Raw genomic sequence first — 18,979 nt, 5'->3', positions numbered from 1 at the left:
GCTATTAATGGTTAGGTGTACATTCCACCTATTTTTTTTCTTCTCTATATATACTAAGCACATATTTTTATTAAGAATACTATTTTTCTTTTTATAATTGAGATATGTCATTATAAACAGGGTTCAACACACAATTTTCAGTGTATATCTTTGCCCACCAGTGTTAGTCATAGGATACTTTTCAAGCAGCAAAATGATGGCTGGAGGGCATGAACATTTTTCATTTTAACAGATACTGGTAAATCTCCCTGAAAAAGATGTTACATTCCCACCATAAGAATGACTTGTTTTGCCAACAGTACACTTAATCTTTTTAACCTCTTTCAGTCTAACAGATTAAAATGAATTTGTTCTTTCATAATTAGAAAAATATAGAGATACAAGATATAAATTTACTATTATTATAAACTTCTCCATAGTAACCATATTCACTTTTCAACCTACAATTTATCTATAGTGTTCATAATTAACTTCTTCCAAAAAGATTTTGAAGAAAAAGGAATTAAAATAAGAAACATTTCCTTTTGGAGTGTCTGGGGGGTTCAGTAAGTTAAGCATCCGACATTTGGTTTTGGGCTCAGGTCATGATCACACGGTTCATGAGTTCAAGCCCCACATCAAGCTCTGTGCTGACAGTGCAGAGCCTGCTTGGGATTTTCTCTCTCCCTCTCTCTGCCCCTACCCCACTCATGCTGTCTCTGTCTCTCAAAATAAATTGATAAACTTAAAAAAAAAAAAAAAAAGAGAAACATTTCCTTTTTTTAAAGTACTATTTTCTATGTATTTTTTTATTGCACATTTGCAGGAAAGAATTAATCAAAAAAAATTAAAATCAGATCTGGCAGTCATGTCATAACCATTGAAAACAAGAGTTCATAATGACAAAAGGGCATTTAGTCAAACGATACTGATTATAATTTCAGACTCCAAAAGTAATTTACATTGCTTATATATGAAGGAGTCCTAGCAATAATAGAAGTTAATGAATTCATTTTAATACCACATGCAAATCTTGAGAGGATATAATACATTTGGATCCTAGTAACTTGATAATCTGCAGTGATTAGTGAGCACTTGATGTGCATATGCTGAAAAATATCTTGTTTAGAATTGGTTATAGAAAAATGGATCAACTGTTAGTACTATTATTTTAACTAAATTTATTCAATAAATATGTACTGATGTATATGTCCAGCATCATACTTGGCCTTGAAGAAAAAACCTTAATAAGAAATAATCCCTGCTCTTGAGGAATTCATACTCTCACTATGGAGGCAGGTATGGTACAGGACTTTAAGACCTAAGAATTATGATTACAGAGGTGTGAATGGGCAAACTACTATGTGAATGCTGGGGACAGAATACCTGGGCAACATGGTGAAATTTCACAGAGGAGGTGACTTTTGAGTTAGCCTTAAAGCATGACTATATTAACTTTAAACAAAATAAAAGAGGGCATTAAAAACAGAGAGAACAGCATATGCAAAGAACCAAAGTCATGAAGGGCCTGAAGCCTTTGAAAAATAATATAAAGTATGATCATGTATCTTTTTAAATTAGAAAATGTGCTTAAATTATATGAAAAATAAACATTGCAACCTAGCCCATGTAATCTTTTGGGTTTATCTGTTAATCGTTATTTGTTATTAAAATATAATCATCTAGTTAACTAACATTCATAAACATACTTACTTATAATAGTGCTCCCAGAGATTTCTGTATCTTCCTTGACCTGACATGTCAAACACTGTAAAAGACAAACTACAGAAAAAGACAATAAAAACAAAACAAAATCAAACACCAAACAAAACAATGACTACCTTATAAATTACTAACTTAAGGTGTCACTTCTATTTAAAATTTTAAATTTTTTCAAAGAAGCCACCTTTGGATATACAATATGCAATTTGAATCAATTTTCAAGTACAAGTCCCATAAGATAAATTTTTGAATATAAATATTTTTCAATGAGTAACATATAAAAAATGTTTTCCTTGCTAGAGAGATTATCAGAATTTGTCTGAACTCTAAATTCTGAAAAATAATCCACAGGTAGTGGTACAAATATTTTAATACTTATGGATTTCTGAAACAACAAATTAATTTTTCTAAAAGTAGAAGGAATGATGAGGTAGATCTAATATTATCACTTTTCCACCCAAAACTTCTTAGTCACAAGCATAATAAAGTGAATTACCTGGACGATTTGAATTTCTCTATGCTGAATCCTATGGTTGGAACTATATCTTGAGATTGAGCCTTTAAGAGAAAAGATAAATTTAGAAATTTGCAATTACCAAAGATGAATTATTCCTCAGGTTAAAAAAAATATCCAATATCCAATTCTAAAATTTTTCACTAAGGAGATGACAGAATTAAACAAAATTATAATTTTTACAGTGGGATCACAGTGTGTGAATGCTTTACAGAAGTTTAAGGTTTACTAATATGAATCTGTATAATGTGTATGTCTTAATTCATATTTTGTGGCTTGCTGCAAGTTACCACAGCCTTAAAGCGGTTTGATGAGTCATTCCAAATTCACATACAGGACTTTGTAATCTTTCACCACATACTTAATGAGTTTCTATATACTATAGGGGACTGTTCTCATATCTAGATGGTGAATATACATGGCCCCTGCTCTCACTGAGCTTATTATCTAAAGAAGGTAAACAGCAATAACCAAGTAAACTACAAATGAACACGATTTCAGGCAGTGATAAGTACAATGAAAGGTGATTTGGGGATGGGAGGCAATGGGGGAGGAGGTTGGTATGGGGCATGGAAGAGCCTCTCTGAGGAGGTGACATCTGACCCAAGAGTAAATATCAAAAAGGAGAAAAGCTATGACGAGATCTTGGCAAAGAATATTCCAGTCAAAGGAATTAGCCAGTGCAATGACCCCAATGCAGGAAGGAACTTGTCACTGAGGAAAAGTATAAGACCTGTATATCTAAAATGTACTGAGTAAGGCAGAGAGCTGTATGTAATAAAGAGAGGTAGAGCCTCGAAGGTCATGGTGGGGAATTCTGTGTGAAGAGATACAAGGGGGCAAAAGTACAGCAGGAGACATGTTAGAAAGTCAATTAAGTGACTTAAACTGGCAATTAAAGTGCCTTAAACTGGGGTGCCTGGGTGGCTCAGTTGGTTGAGTATCTGACTCCTGATTTTGGTTCAAGTCATGATCTCACAATTCATGAAATTGAGCCCCATGTCAGGCTCTGTCAGGCTCACTTCTTGCTTTGCTTTATTACAAAAAACTTGTAATTACTCTTAATTGTTAATATGCTATCTTAGACAAGTTACTTAACTTCTCCAAACCTTAGTTTTCTCAAATGTGAAATCTGTTATTATCTGTAACTTGTAAAGTTATCATGAGAATTAAATTAGTTAATGAATGCAAAATACTCAATACGGTGTCAGGCCCATAGTAAATACTCAACAAATATAATTATAGTCACTGATTTCAGTCTCTTTCCAACTTTCTCCATGCAATCAATCACAGTGTAACTTAAAAAAGATCACCCTTTAGTTCATCATGTTGCTTTTGTGTGAAAACAGCAGGAGTAGAAAGAAAACTGTTGCCTCACACCATTACATTTAATTTGGTAGTCTGCTTCTGGAAATTTAAAATTCAAATGCAAAGACAGAAGCTGAAAAGTCACTGGAGCTTAGTCACCTTAGTAGCAATGTGCTAGTGAAAAGGCCTCCCTAGAGATGCCCGGTTTTGCTTTTCTGAAGTTTGTTTATTCAGCTTTTCTTTCTTATGAGCTGCCTATATTCTTCCAAAAATATCTTTCTGTTTATGTTAGAATTCATTTCCTGCGATTCAGAGTCCTGCCTCAGATCTTAGGGTTTCTTCACTGCAAAACAAACTTTGGATTAAAGAGTTTCCTAATTTTTGTTGTCCCTAAATAACCCACTGTTTTGGTTTTTGATTTTGATCACAATCATAATAAAATCATCAGCTATTATTATCAGGAAAAATATAACAGTAATAAAAAAGCAAGGAAGTTAAATGTTTAAAGAAATCTCAGGGGCGCCTGAGCAGCTCAGTCAGTTAAGTGTCCGACTTCGGCTCAGGTCATGATCTCATGGTTTGTGGGTTCGAGCTCCATGTCAGGCTCTGTGCTGACAGCTGAGAGCCTGGAGCCTGCTTTGGACTCTATGTCTCCTCTCTCTCCACCCTTCCCCTGCTCGTGCTCTGTCTCTCTCCCAAAAATAAATAAGCATTAAAAAAAAATTTTTTTTTAAAAGAAATCTCAGAAGATACACCTCAAAAGAATAGCCCTATCCTCACTGAACTGTAGTTAGAACATTTGCCTAGTCTCTTCACAATCACCCAGCTTCTGCACAAACTCTTTGTTTCCAGATCTTCTCTTTTAACTTGCTGTTTTAATTAACAGGGATAAAATTAATCAACTTTCTTTTCTTCCCATCATTTCTAAAGTTGCAATGTAAGATAATTAGAAAGAAGAAATTCCACAAATTAATTAGGATAAAACAAGGTATGTGAGCTGGTGCTTCCAGATTCAAGCAGGATTCATTTTCTTCTAGAGAATGATCTCCAACATTAATCGTCCTCTGCTCTATCTAGGAACAAATACATTTGGTCATTCTCTAACTTGCTCAGGGAATGGTACAAAGCAAGCAAAGAGTATAGGAATTATCACCTCAGTGGAATAGTCTATCTGACACAGCCCAAGGATAGACTAATGTTAACAAGAATAGAACAGGATTTCTGAGAGAGGATTCTATTTGGTTGGTCTACTAAACATGATAACCTTGGTGCCATCAATCATCATTCCCTGCCCAAAAATGAAAATAGAAAAATAACCCATCAGTCCATTCACCCAAAATACACTTATATACCTTGCAATATTATTTGGGATTTAGTGTTGATTAATATGAGATATATGCTCTTAAGGAATTTAAATTTATGAGGAAACATTTAATAAACAAGCTACCAATCAAACATGCAAGATATTTCAGATTGTTTTAAATCATACAAATCAGGATGATGTGGTAGTATAATGGCATTTATGCTGGGAAAGGGGGGGTGGTTGGGAATTGGAAAAGAAAGATATTTATAGAGTGCATCTCTAAGAAAATACAGCTAAGACCAGATTCTCCAGTGATCAGGTTAAAATGCCTCCCCACCCCCATTCATCAGTTTAGAAAACACCAGCAACCTCAATACATTGACAATAAATAAGCATTAAGATAGCTTAAAGCCATTTTGGGGCCGGGAAGTATCTAGTTACCTAGAAACTGCTTCTATCCACAGACAAAAAAAAGAGACGTTACTATAAAATAAGATTTGCAAATTCTTTTGCAAGAAGTTTCTTGATAGAGCATTGTAGATTTGTATAATTCACTTAATTCATTAAAAATAATCTTTCTAGAGGTACCTGGAAGGCTCAGTCGGTTAAGTGTCTGACTACTGATTTCAGCTCAGTTCATGTTCTTGTGGTTTGTGGGATTGAGCCCTGTGTCAGGTTCTGCTCTGACAGCCCAGAGCCTGCTTGGATATTCTCTATCTCCCTCTCTCTTTCTGCCCCTCCGCAACTTGTGTGGGCATGCTCTCTCTCTTTCTCTCTCAAAATAAATAAATAAACTTTTAAAAATGTTTCTAATAGTGGATGTAAGCTCACAAGAGATTTCTTCAGTACAGAGACACTGAGGAAACAAGGGTTATTATCTATACCCTTGACAGAGATTGGGGGCCTTTTTCAAGTGGTCTTTTGGCTATTAGCACCAAATTAAAAAAAAAAAAAAAAAGCAAAGCAACTTACTGTGTTCTTAGGATCTAGAGGTCAGTTATTCAAGGAGACAGGGTAGTTGCCTAAAGATTAAATCTCAGGAAGTGGTGTTAGAAAGTAGGTGATCATCCCCTTAAAATAGCTGTATAGCAAGTCTAGGCTAGTTTTGTAGTTCACCAGAGGTAACAGAGAGACAGGGATGTTGGAAAACAATGGAAGATTAATTAAAAAACCTTAGTTACTGGTTGTGAACCCAGGTTTTCCGAAGGGCTCTTCCTGACTAATGTGGTGTGTTAGGCAGGGTTAACAGGTTACAAAACCAGTCTGAAATGGGGGTATTATAAGATCACAGGGGTGTCTGGGTGTCTTAGATGGCTGAGCATCCGACTCTTGATTTCAGCTCAGGTCATGATCCCAGGATTGTGTGATTGAGCCCTGCATCAGGCTCCATGCTGAGCGTGGAGCTTGCTTGATTCTCTCTCTCGCTCTTTTTCTTTCTCTCTCTCTCCCTCTGCCCTCTGCCCTGCTCATGTGCTCTCTTTTTAAAAAAAAAAAAAAAAAAAGATTATTTTAAGATCCAGACTGAGCATGCTGTCTCCTTCCCTTTTTGACCCAAATCCCTAGAAATGACAAAAGAAACTATGAAAACAAATCAATAGCTAATTTAAAAACTAAGAGCCATTGTCTTCAAAAGAATATCCTTGTTCAGGTAAGAAAGCTGTTTGCATCCATACCAAGGAAGATTCTTCCTATGGTAATAACCATATTTTGGAACATAAGATTACTATACTGTTGGGGAGGATGGAAAAAGAAACTGTAATTTCTATTCTGTTTTTTTAATGTTATTTCTCCCAATGTGAGTACAGTAGACATTGGGGGACTGGTCCATTTTGTGGTTATTAATGGTGGCTCTGGTTTCAATAATTTTGTACTTATTTGAGATCAGTTTTACCAAAACAAAAAAATTTACCTTTGAGGCTATTCTCTGATGTGGAGAAAAGTGTAAACACCTCTGACAGAATAGGCCTTTGCTTAAAAAATTTCCTTATAATCTTGTTCGCTTATTGCTGACAGCTTTACCCACAGAAATGCAGGTCACCAGTCACTGAGTTTAAGCATTTGCCCATACGGATCTTCTGATAGCTGATCCACAGTACTGATTATGGGCCCAGGCACAGTTGGGTATGGCTCTACTTTTAACATATACTCACTGTTCTTTAAATTCAATTCTGGACCCCATCCAACTGGGTAGGTTGCTTTATCTTCCTCTGAAGGACTGATAAAGAAATTTCATATAATCACAAAGTCAGGAGATAGACTCCAACGTATGTGGGCTTTTTGACCTGATCTTTGCCTTATTGGGGAAGAATCTCTTTTTTCCTGTCTTCATATAGAGAAAACTTCATTAAATGATACTCCTTATTTCTCAATCTCCCCTCCACCAATTTATTCCTCTCCATGGGAAAAGAATTACTCCTTTGCCCAGTTTGTGAAGTGAACTGAGCATTCTTCATTCTTCCTCTCTTTCCTCATGCTTATCACAAGCCACATGCTTATCACAAGCATGCACTCTCATCTGATCTTAGCCATTCAATAAACCTAGAAGAGTAGGATTTTTCCCTGAGGAGGAAAACTTGAAATTTTGGGAGGCCAATCTCAATACAATAGAGTGTTAGCAACTCCTCTGAACAGACCTAACCTCACCCTCCAAAATCAACCTTTTAAATAAAGCTGGTATTTTTTTTAAGTTTATTTATTTATTTTGAGAGAGAGAGAGTGCATGCAAGCAGGGGAAAGGCAGAGAAAGAGGGAGAGAGAGAATCCCAACAGGCTCTTCACTGAAAGCACAGAGACTGATGTGGGGCTCGAACTCATGAACCGTGAGATCATGACCTGAGCTGAAGTTGGACACTTAATGGACTGAGCCACCCAGGCACCCCAAAGGTGGTATTTTTGATCTCTGCCTGACTTCAGCATGTATGCCTGAGCTGACTCCCAACTCAGTGGCGAACTCCTTAAATTAACTAAATTGCCTTCCAAATCCATCTTCGACTTCTTATCCTGGCTGCCTCAAACTATCTCCAACCTGAAGATACACCAGCAGTTAGTTGTTTTTCTGTGGCAAACTCATCCGTGTAGAAGGGAATAATGACCAGAAAAAAAGAAATAATGGTGTTTTTGTAATTCCAAAGCAATCTCCAACTAAACAGAAGTAAAACTAAAGCTGTTGCAAAAGAAAATGGAGTAGTAGTAAGGCTGTCTATTCTGCCCAACCTGAAGCATTATTTGAAGACAATAAAATTCATCTTCAACTACTATATTTAGGAGCAATATTTCCCATTCTCTAGCCATTTAGTCATTAAAAGTACGAGCTTGTTTTTTGTCCCATCTGTATGCAGTCTATTTTTTCACTCTACATTTTTCACTAATGGCTTTTACCTAAATAAGTGTATTTACAACTGTAAATGTTAGTTGTCTATTCAATATCCATTCTCTCCTTTTTCTATACTTACAGGATCCTTATTGTTCCTGGAAGCAGCAGTATGCCTTGCTTTAAAAAAAAAAAATCCAGCTTAGGGGCACCTGGGTTGCTCAGTCGGTTAAGTGACCGACTCTTGATTTTGGCTCAGGGCATGACCTCACTGTTTGGGGGATGGAGCCCCACAACAGGCTCTGCGCTGACAGTGAGGAGTCTAATATTCTCTCTCCCTCTCCCCCATTCTCTCTCGCTCTCTCTATCAAAATAAATAAATAAACTTTAAAAAATCCAGCTTTATTTATAGTTAGGGGTAGCCAATGAAATGTAAGTTAGGAATCATCAGTTGGTGCTTCTGGGTAAGCTCTTTAAAGAGGGCTTATTTAGGAAGAAGGTCTATTCCTTCAGCTTATTCTTTTCTCCTCCTGGTGACTTAGAATACAGATATAATAGTTAACCAAGGTGACCATGTGGAGATCTTGAAGATGAAAACCAGGCACTTGGAATAGCATAACAGAAAGATGGAAAATGCCTGGATATCTCACAACTGACCGCAGCCCTGGAATACCTCCTCAGGACTTATTTAGGTGACAGAAAAAGAAACCTCTTACTTATTTAGTCCACTGTTATGTGGGTTTTCTTTATGTGTAGCAGAACCTAACTTCAACTTATGTACCATGTGTTGAATGTATAGCTTTATATATTTTACAGTTATTAAAATTATATTTTCATATACTTATTACTTCTATGACTTAAAGTCATTCTGCTTACTACTACTGATAGGTATACTACACTCCTGGTAAACTGTCTAATTATCCATAGAACCCATAAAAATGATTCACCTTTCCCTCTGCTTATTAAGAAAGAGCCAAAAAGAAGGCAATGCTACCTAAGAGTAAACTTTGCAAATCTGTGAGAATCTTTAGAGAAAAAAAGACATTTGGAAAATATTCCAATTTAAATAATTATCAAGACATATTTATCAAGACAAGTATTACTAATGTATACCTGCATAAAATACACTGCAAATTATGGCACCCTGACATTTATTACTTTAAGGTACTACAAGGTTAACAGGATTTCATAACATGATTATCTGAAGTAATGATGGCACACAAAATAATTCCGCATATTAACTTTCTCTCGCAGAAAATACTTAAAGCATCTAAAAAAGATACTTACATTTGAAGGTTTAAGTTTGTTAATGATTGTTGTTTTGCCACTATTATCCAGCCCAAGGCACAAAACATGAACCTCCTTCTTCCTTAGGCCAAGCAAGCCTGAAAGTCTGTCTAGCAATCCCATAATGTGATTCAAATATTTACAAACCAGCTGCAAGTCAGAAAGTAAAAATGATATATCAATCACAGGCACTTTAGGTAAGGAAAAAAAGAGCATGTACATCAAAAATTTAATAATTTAAAGACATAATGATAAAAACCATGTCAATGTAGCTCTGTATTTAGTAAACAGAATTTAAGCTGATTATCACAAAGGAGCCTTAACTGAAATGCAGATTGGCAGCTTACAACCCTAGGTAACACACAGAATAATGCCCTTGAAATAACTGTACTTTTCTCATTGTAATTTATAATATTTAAGAAGAAAATGTGGTTAAACTCAGTATTGTGTGGACTATGCCACTTATGATCTTGAAAATATATGCAGCCTTTTCTGGAAATCTGGAACAATGAATGGGCAAAGGGGTTCATGCTAAGCCTAATGCGGAAGCTTAGAAGGCAGATTAAAAAAAAAGAGAGAGAAAAACTTAGATTTTAGCTACATTATTTGTGCCACTGGCTAAATCTTTTTCTGAAGCCAGGCCCATTGTTGTATTATGCAATAATCTGAACTATTAAATTTACTGTTTTTGTTTGTTTGCTTCTATCCAGCTTAGGTTGCATTTTCTATCAATAGGAACAAAGAATCCTAACAGATATATTTATCTTAATATACATTGCTAGACATATTGCTTGTTCATAACCTGCTATGAACATTCCAAATGAAACTTTCCAAAGGTGCTCCCTTTGGGTCCATCCCTCCCCAAAACATTATAATGTGATGGCAGAAGAGAGATATCCCTGTTGTCAGCTCTCAACTGCTGCCCGGACTGCTATAGCAGCAACTGCAATCTGCCTGTGTCCAAAGTATTTCCTATTATTTTAACCATCATTTCTGAGTTCTCTAAATAGTCATCTCATTTAATTGATTTATTCTCATCTCCATCTAAGGTTCCAGAAGCCTGTCATTCCCCAGCTCCTTCAGTACTTTTTAACCCAAACTATCCTAGGCAAGGCCATTCCTTGAAGGCTGTGAGCTTGCAGCAACTTAAATGATGAGGTTTCCAAGACAAGTGCATCCAAAAGGAGGCTGTGTCATCGATTTTGCTTAGGCCTGTTGGGGGATCATACGGAAATTTCAAAACTGAATTCCAATGATGCTCAGAAAAGAGAAGGTACAATGCCCCACATAAGCATGGGGCCTATAAAACAGAGCCACAGTTGTTTTATCCAAGGGATGGGTTTGATCTCAGGTACTCCACTTGTGCCACTTTTCTCCTTGTGCTGGAGATTCAACTCTCACTCCATCAATTCCTTTAAATCTCCACTTAAGGAGCATTTGTAGAATCTACTTTAAGTTAGCCTTCTGATATGAAGCAATTCACACAGACCATTTTAATTGAAAGTAGATTTGCTATTACTCACTTTGTTATTTATTGTACCAAACATGCTTATATAAGGGCAATATCTTGTTTTCCATTTTTCATACAATTTGAACAGATTTTTTAAAAAAATGACTACTTCTCACATCCTCCTCCTTTGAGCATCCACTATAAAGCACTGACTGTCAAAAGCTTGATACTTGAATATTCATTCAATTTTCCATAGAACCCTGGATTGTGATTTTCCAACCCTTTTTCATGGATTATCAAACCTAATGCTTGTTAATGAAATATTTGGGGGCATACAATTTAGAAGTCAGTTGTTCTAAAAGCTATAATTATAGCCTTATACATGCTTCTATTTCTTAGTAATCATTCATTTCTGTAAGTTTAATTTTTGCAGGCATGAGAGAAGAAAAGATAACAATTTAAGCCACTTAACGTTTATTTACAATGCCCTATGTGCACAGTGGGAGATAAAATTAAAGTTTTCTGTAGCTCACTATGTCTAAAGCCCTGCCAACTTTTGCTGCACAGGGGAATCAACTACTTGAAGTAATTCTGATGAAGGGATTAGAGCATCTGTATTTTGAAAAGTTACACAGTGTTTCTGATGTACAGTTACTATTGAGAACTACTGGCTTTCAGAATAAAGCCCAAACTTTCTCCCATAGCTTTTAAGGTTCACAGCGTGGCTCCAATCTACCTTTCCAGTTTATTATCTTACTGTTTTATTGTTTTCCTCTCTCTGCACACCAGCCAATCAATTCTCTTGATTGTGATCTGAGATTCCTTCTAAAGGATTACTTGTTGCCAGAAACGTCTTGAAGAATTAGGATGTTATCCACAGACAGTAAAGGGCTTGGAAGGTAGGCCTCAGAGATAGTGGTCGGGCAGAGAAAACACCACGAATGGTACTTTGTAAACTTTAAGAAGTATTCCTAGAGTGAATTATAGCTCACTCTTAGTACTTCAGGCATTTTTATTAGGCTTTTAGTTTTTAATGATGAAATTTCAATTACGTTTTCCACAAACCAAATAAAAACAAAAAACTGGGCGGTGTTAAAACCAAACAAACATATGCCCAACCCAGTTCAACGAGTTTTCTGGGGTCCCTTATACTAACCGCATAAACCAGCTTTCCTTTTCCACCTCTTAAACTTTAGAAACAAGGTACACAGTAAAAACAAAAACAAAAACAAAAACAAAAACAAACTAGGAAAGAGTAGAAAGCAATTCTAAAACGCAATTCTAAAACGCGGCGGGAGTGGTGGCGATGGTGGCAGCGCTGGCTACAGATAGGGGGCAGGGAGATACCTGGTCTTTGAGGTTGGTCTTGCGGGCCCAGGAGCTGAAGAGGTACAGGAATGGGCCACTCGCTCGTATCCGTCTCTGGGTTAAGAATCGGGCGTCTCTCAGCCTTCTTCTCTATGCTTCCATTGGAAGAATCCCTGCTCCTGAGCAAAGCCGCTTCTACAAGTTCGGTGAATTGGTAGCTTGTGCCACAGCCGCAGCATCAGTGGCTGGGCAGGCGCCTAGGCGCGTAGCGTTCCCTAGGCAACCGGACGTTCTTCCGGTCCCGAAGCCACGCCTCCTTGGAGTTTTAGGAAGTCAGACTTGGTGCTCTTGTTTATGGGATTGAAGAGCACCGGAAAATGCCAGAGGCACACCGAAGAGTATTAAAGAATGTGTTTAGACAGGTGGCGGGGTGAACTGCCGCCTTCCTGCGAGGAGCAGTGCTGTCCCGGATGGAGCATGATGGGAGTTGTAGGAGCGCGCACAGCCTGCTGGGATGCTCCGGGCTTGCGTTTGCTGTGGGCGTTTCTTTCCGTCCGGATTTCTCCCAGGCTCTCGGGAGAGTATCAGCAATTTCACCCCTTTGGGGCGGGCCCTTCTTGTGGCTGCCAGAGCGCTAAGAAACCTATGTGTGTTTACCCGGCACGCGCGGCAGCGTGATGGCAACGATTGAAAGACACAACTGTGCCCACTCTGGCAAGGCGTGCACCGGAGTTGCCCCGCTGCCCCTTGAACCGAGGCTTTCCGGGCTGTGTTAGGCCTCAGGCTCTGGAGTCCTGGAAAGTAGAAATGTTAGGGAGTGGAGAGAAACTAGTGTAAAAAGGCGAAAGCATTACTCGACAGAGAAAGTATGCCTGTACTCTGGCTTCTTAGCTCTCTGATCTCCTGAAGAAATTTCCACTAGTCATAATCTGATTAGATTACTGCCCCCAGAATCAAGGCGGTAGGTGGTTCAGAAAAGGAATAGTCTGAATGCTAACATTAACCACCTTAAATTGCACTGGGATTTTACACTGATAGTCCAGTTGAAAATATCTGGATATACGCATTTCTTCACATTTTTATAACCGCGCTTTCCAAAGGACAGACTACAGTTGGGAGTAATTTTGAAGATTTTTCAGTCAGCCTAACCTACCTCCGTCCCAGGGCCGATGAATGGTTTTCATGGCTTAAAACGTTCTTCAGATGAGTTTTCATCTCTGGTTTCCTTTTTGGCCTTGAGTATGGACCATCAGCCCCCTCTCCCCCTCCCTCTAGCTAGTGTTATGTTTACTACCCTGCCTGATTTTTGGCCTAGGAGGGTGAAAAAAGAGACTGGAAGAGTTACATAAAATTATTGATGGAAGTGTTTATGTGAATGACTACAGGGTGGGTGGGTTGGTTTGTTTTGTTTTGTGACATTTCCAAATTTGCAAATGTGATTATTTTACAATGAAAAAGAGTGGGGTTCTGTGCAAATGACTTGAAAGGCTAAAACTGACAAAAACCAAAAACCCAACAGTTGTATATTTCAAAATACTTACAGATGTTCTTGAAAAAAATGGAGTACGGATATATTCTTTCTGTGTGGCCTTAGGCCAGTTAACTCTTCTCTATGCTACAGCTTCATCACTTGCAAAAATACACTATTATCTCATTTGGCAGTTTTGAGGATTGAATAGATTAAAAAACTATGTATGTTTTGCACATAGTAGGTGTTCAGTAAATAAGTTCCTGTCTTCCTTCACCCTGAAATTTTTATTATATAGATAGGATTTGACCCAATTCCTAAATGTTCTGGCTCGTTAACTTCTGACTGTAAATGCATTTACAGGGAGGTATTACTTTTCTTTGTGTCTCGCTGTTGTGATTCATTTTGATGAGACATGGAAGCTAATTTCTGAATAGCCTGAATGACTTTTTTTTTTTTTTCCTTAGAGTTAAGCAGAAATCTTATGTTTCAGAAAACATTAGTGGACAGACTTATTTTTTCCTGTTTGGAGTTGATATTTTCTGTCCTTAGGTTGAGTTCAATTTTTGCTTAGTACAAAACAGTTGGTGAATACTGGAAATGTAACCAGGAGATTGGGTATCAAATTTTCAGTAAATTTGGGCATAAACATAAATCTTTTACAAAAAAAAAATAGCTAAGAAAATAGTTATCTTAGGTAAGTGTAGTTGATGTCTTGATTTACTATCATTAGAGATTAAATTGTGGTTATAAAACCTACAATGTACTTAATAATCTAGAAAATGCCAATTTTGAAAATACGTCAAAGTTTAAAAACGTAAATATTTCATATGGTTGAATCTGCGCTGTGGTACTTTGCCAACTGAAATTGCCTTCGAGTACATTTAGGCTCAGCATAAAAATTGTTCCACTTGATGTAATAAGTTAGTTTGGCTATCTTCATTTTATTATGAGGGAAAGAAGCTTTAAAAATGGTATGTGATTTTCTGAAGACTACTTAAGATATCTGTATAAGAGAAGAAAGTTTCTAGTACTTTATAACCAGTTTTAATTTTACACTGGCTTTTGGAACTGTAGTAGAAGAATTATAAGAGTCCAGTGTAAGATACAACTACAATACTATTCTGATTAATTCAGGATACTTTTAAAAAAATGTTTATTTATTTTGAGAGAGAGAGAGAGAGAGAGAGAAAGAGAGCAGGGGAGGGGCAGAGAGAGGGAAACAGAAAACCCCAAGCAGGCTCTGCACTGATAGTGTAAGACTTGAACTTCACAAACCGTGAGATTATGACTTGAGCCCAAATCAAGAGTTGGATGCTTAACTGGCTGTGCCACCCAGGTGACCCAAGGGTAATTTTTATGTATTTTATTACCAGCAACTTTTAAAAGAATATAGAAAATCACTGAATCATAATTTATTGCATGTTTTTGGAATGAATAGTCTAAAGCTGTTTGAATAGTTGGACATTATGTGTATCTTTTGGTTTTCGGTAATTTTATGTACCGTATCACCTCTGCAATGAACAGTTTAATTTATTGAAACTCACAAAATAGTTGGCCGATATGAAATCACTACAAAAATATGTATCTATTTATAATGATTTATGTGAATTTATCCCTTGACCCTAATGACATTAATTATCTTGAAAAATTACAGCTATGATTTTGCATCCAGAATAATATATATAAAGAGCATCTAGATTTAAGAGACTAAAAATGTATTAAATCTGCATCAAAGAACAGTACAAAAAAGTCACAAATTTAACCACCAGAACTGTAACTTTTATTTGCTAATAGATATTTTAATAAACAGGCTTACTCCATCTGTAAGACCCTGGTAATGCCTCTTAGGAAATCATAGAAAAATAAAATACAATAATTAGTAATTTGTACTTTGTACAAAAATGTTACTATGTTGCTCAGCAGGTAGTTTTGCTAAACACCATATTCTTTCAGCAAATAGATGACATATGTAATGCAATTCACCACAAACAATCCCTCATTGAGAGCTGAGCATTCTATAACACTATTAACTTGTAAGCATGCCAGCACATGAAAATTTACATGGAACATCATAATATTACAGTAGATTTTTATAAGATGACAACAATACCACCTTTAGTAAGTCTGGCCTACTTCACTGCTATAGCAAAGTAGATAATAGGTAGGATTGCAGTTCAATTGTTAACACCCTTTTACTGTGTTTATCTCTCTATTATCTTGTTATACAACCAGAAAAGAGAACATAGTCTGTGTAAGGAACCTGAGTGGAAGGCATATATTGAAGTTCTATATAGATACCAAAGAGAAACAGTAATAACAAAGAGAAAAAAACTATAGTGCTGCACTTCCTTATTCTCACAGATCTTTTCCTCCTTTTGTAAGAGTAGATGGGTACACTGCTAAATCCATAATTAATGATAACTAACTTTATGATAGGTTACAGAGAGATACATTTTAAAAACCATATTCACTCTTATAGGAAGGAGAAATGACTTCAGCTGCAGTTTTTCATGAGTCAAATAATTGCTTTATGAGGAATTAAGTGTCTCAACCTAGACAGATGTTATCTGGTATTTTATATAAATGTACTATTTAGTATTAAATTAATAAACTTTTTAGGATTTGTGCTAGAAAGATTTTTATAACTTTTATTTTGAATACACTGCAACTGTTGACATCTACCATTTAATATTTGACATGGCCATTTAAATATTAAGTGTTTAACCAAATACATATTTATATGTACACATATATCTTTATATTTTTGTCTATGCTAAAACAGCAAAAAAAAGGAGAGCAATCTTATTCCATTATTCACAATCTAATTTTACATCAAACCCATATGCACCTATAAATTCAACACATTGAATTACATACAGCCTATCCAGAAATAAAGATCCAAGCACAATTAAGAGATCATATCCTTCCAATAGGATAGGGAGGTCACAATGAACAAAACAACCATATTTATTGCCCATGTGTTTCTCCTAAATGACAGATGGTACTGATGTTTTTCATATGAAAACAAGAGTATTGTTTTACTAAATGATTAGAGCCTATTTGCCTTTTTTTTCTTTTTTAATTCAATGGGGGGCTTAAAACCCTCCAAAATGGTAATTTGAGGAAACCTCCAGCTTGAGTATACATACACATCTTTCAAGATTAAACTAATTTTAATTTTCATAGGCTTTGAATTAGAATAGTAACAAAATATTTCTGCCTTTTACTCTATAATAGACAAAAATAACAAAACATGTGGAATGTCTATGTCATTGAGAAATCCTCAATCTCTACATTAGGAGAAGAGAACTCTATTACAAGAGTCCTTGAAGATCACAGAATTGTTTCAGGTCCTTCTAATAAGATGTCTCAAAAATATTCAGTAAGAATGGCTTTAAAATATTTTATATACTAGGTCTTTTTCCTATGATGTATTAACATACAAATACCCACTATGTGTTTATGTATATGTGTATGGCTAGGTCTGTATGTGTGTATATATTATAGAGTTCACTTTCCCCCTTTCCAACTACTTACTCCTCCTCCAACCTATACTCCCTTCCCACTCCATATGTTGAATTTTATGTCATCTTGGTAAATAGAACTATTCACCTAGTAACATCCTTATCTTTCTACCACAAATCTATCAGCCTATCTGCAGTTCTGCCTTCCCTGCATTGCCATTCTATGTCCCCTCCTATAAAAACTAACCTCCCTACTTATACTGTGAATCCTAACCCTTCTACCTCTCAAGACCTTTTCTATAATTATATTCTCTTGCATAATCAGTTTCCCCTTTTCTACCAGATTTTTCTCATTAGTATATAAATATACTCTAGCATCTTTTCTCTAAACACACACACACACACACACCAAACTTCTCTTGACCCCATATTTCCCTGAAGCTACTGCCTTATTTCTTCTTTTAAAGGAAAACTTCTTGAAAGAGTTTTAGTAGATATTGACTCCACCACCTTTCCTGCAATTGCTTCTTAATCCACTTCAATCAGGCTTTGACTACACTACTTCATAGAGACTGTCCTTGTCAAGACCACAAATAACTACTATGTTGCCATGTCCAATGGCCATTTCTTCGTTCTCATCTTGGCTTCTTATAAGCATTTAATCCAGATGACCAGTTAGTTGCATTTCTTTTTCCTCTAACTTACTTTGGCTTCCTTAGTGTCTTATGTTGGCTTCCAATTCTCTGCCTAACTTCTCAACATTGGAATACCCTAGACCCTCAACTGTGGCCTATTTCTCTAAAAACCTTTCGCCAGGTGATTTCAAAATTTTAAACACTATTTATATACTGATGACTTCCAAATTTTTATGTCTAGCCTTGACTGCTGCTTGGAACTCATATGTAACTGTCTACTTGTTACCTCTGTTTGAATATCTAATGGGCATCTCAGGCATTATGTAGCTAAAACCAAACTCTTGATTTTTCCCTCCAAACCTGGTTCTCCCCCACCACCACTGACTTAGTCTCTCATTCCCCAAATATAGAATCTTTTTGATGTTTATTTTTCCATCCTCATACCCAATTCATTAGGAAGCCCTTTGTTCAAACATACCCCAAATTCATCTACCTCTTTCCATCTCTACTACTTCCACTTCAACAAAAGCCAACATTTTTTTTCTGCTTAAACTATTGCAGTAGCCTGATAAATGTTCTTTGACTCATGTCTCCTATTGGCCTCTGTTCAGTTCTACTGTGTTCTAGGCACATTGTTGTCTCTACCCTCAAACATTCCAAACTCCCACACATTCAACTGGTCTCTGCCTAGAATGTTCTTGCCTCAGATCTTCTCGTGACTGGTTCCTTCATGCTTTTCAGATACCAGTTTACATGTCACATCATCAGAGAAAATTTCTTTTACCATTTAATATAAAAGCCACAGTCATGCTATATAACTTCATTGCTTTAATTGTCAAGATAACGCTTATCACTATTTTATTGTGTGCCTTCACTACTAGTAGATCAATTCCATGAGGCAAGGCTTTTGCTTATATCTTGGTCACTCTATATTCTCAGTGCTTAGAACAGGACACTGGTACATGACAGTGTTTAATAAACATTAGCTAATGTAACAAATGGAACGATAGATAAATATGTTTAAAGTCAGTCAGTATATATGTGTGTATACTAATTTTAAAATTTGGGAATTATACAACTTTGGACCAGCAGACATATATAACTTCCTTTATTTTTCTTTTATTTGTTATATCTGTTCCCTATAGTGTCAGAGCTTTGCCTGGAGAAATCATGCTTGTTGTTATTCTTTATATTGAACTATAGATACCGATTTCACTTAATAGTAGAG

General features: G+C 36.3%; 1 protein-coding gene across 2 annotated transcripts in view; it reads right to left on the bottom strand.

The window, feature by feature from the left end:
- Nucleotides 1–12,622, bottom strand: part of ARL6 (ADP ribosylation factor like GTPase 6) — a 39,744-nt gene extending 27,122 nt beyond the window's left edge. The window contains exons 1-4 of one of the 2 annotated variants that reach the window (XM_042956889.1): nucleotides 12,221–12,622; nucleotides 9,424–9,573; nucleotides 2,198–2,259; nucleotides 1,693–1,761 (exon numbers count right to left, since the gene is read on the bottom strand). In XM_042956889.1, the coding sequence (XP_042812823.1) occupies nucleotides 1,693–1,761; nucleotides 2,198–2,259; nucleotides 9,424–9,546 (254 nt within the window). In that variant the 5' untranslated portion in view covers nucleotides 9,547–9,573; nucleotides 12,221–12,622. The remainder of the gene's footprint in view (nucleotides 1–1,692; nucleotides 1,762–2,197; nucleotides 2,260–9,423; nucleotides 9,574–12,220) is intronic. The other variant, XM_007095930.3, reaches the window with a different exon arrangement.
- Nucleotides 12,623–18,979: the final 6,357 nt, after the last annotated feature.

This window comes from Panthera tigris, chromosome C2 (assembly GCF_018350195.1).
Source record: "Panthera tigris isolate Pti1 chromosome C2, P.tigris_Pti1_mat1.1, whole genome shotgun sequence".
In the NCBI taxonomy this organism is placed as follows: domain Eukaryota; kingdom Metazoa; phylum Chordata; class Mammalia; order Carnivora; family Felidae; genus Panthera; species Panthera tigris.
This window is presented reverse-complemented; position numbering and strand designations above follow the sequence as displayed.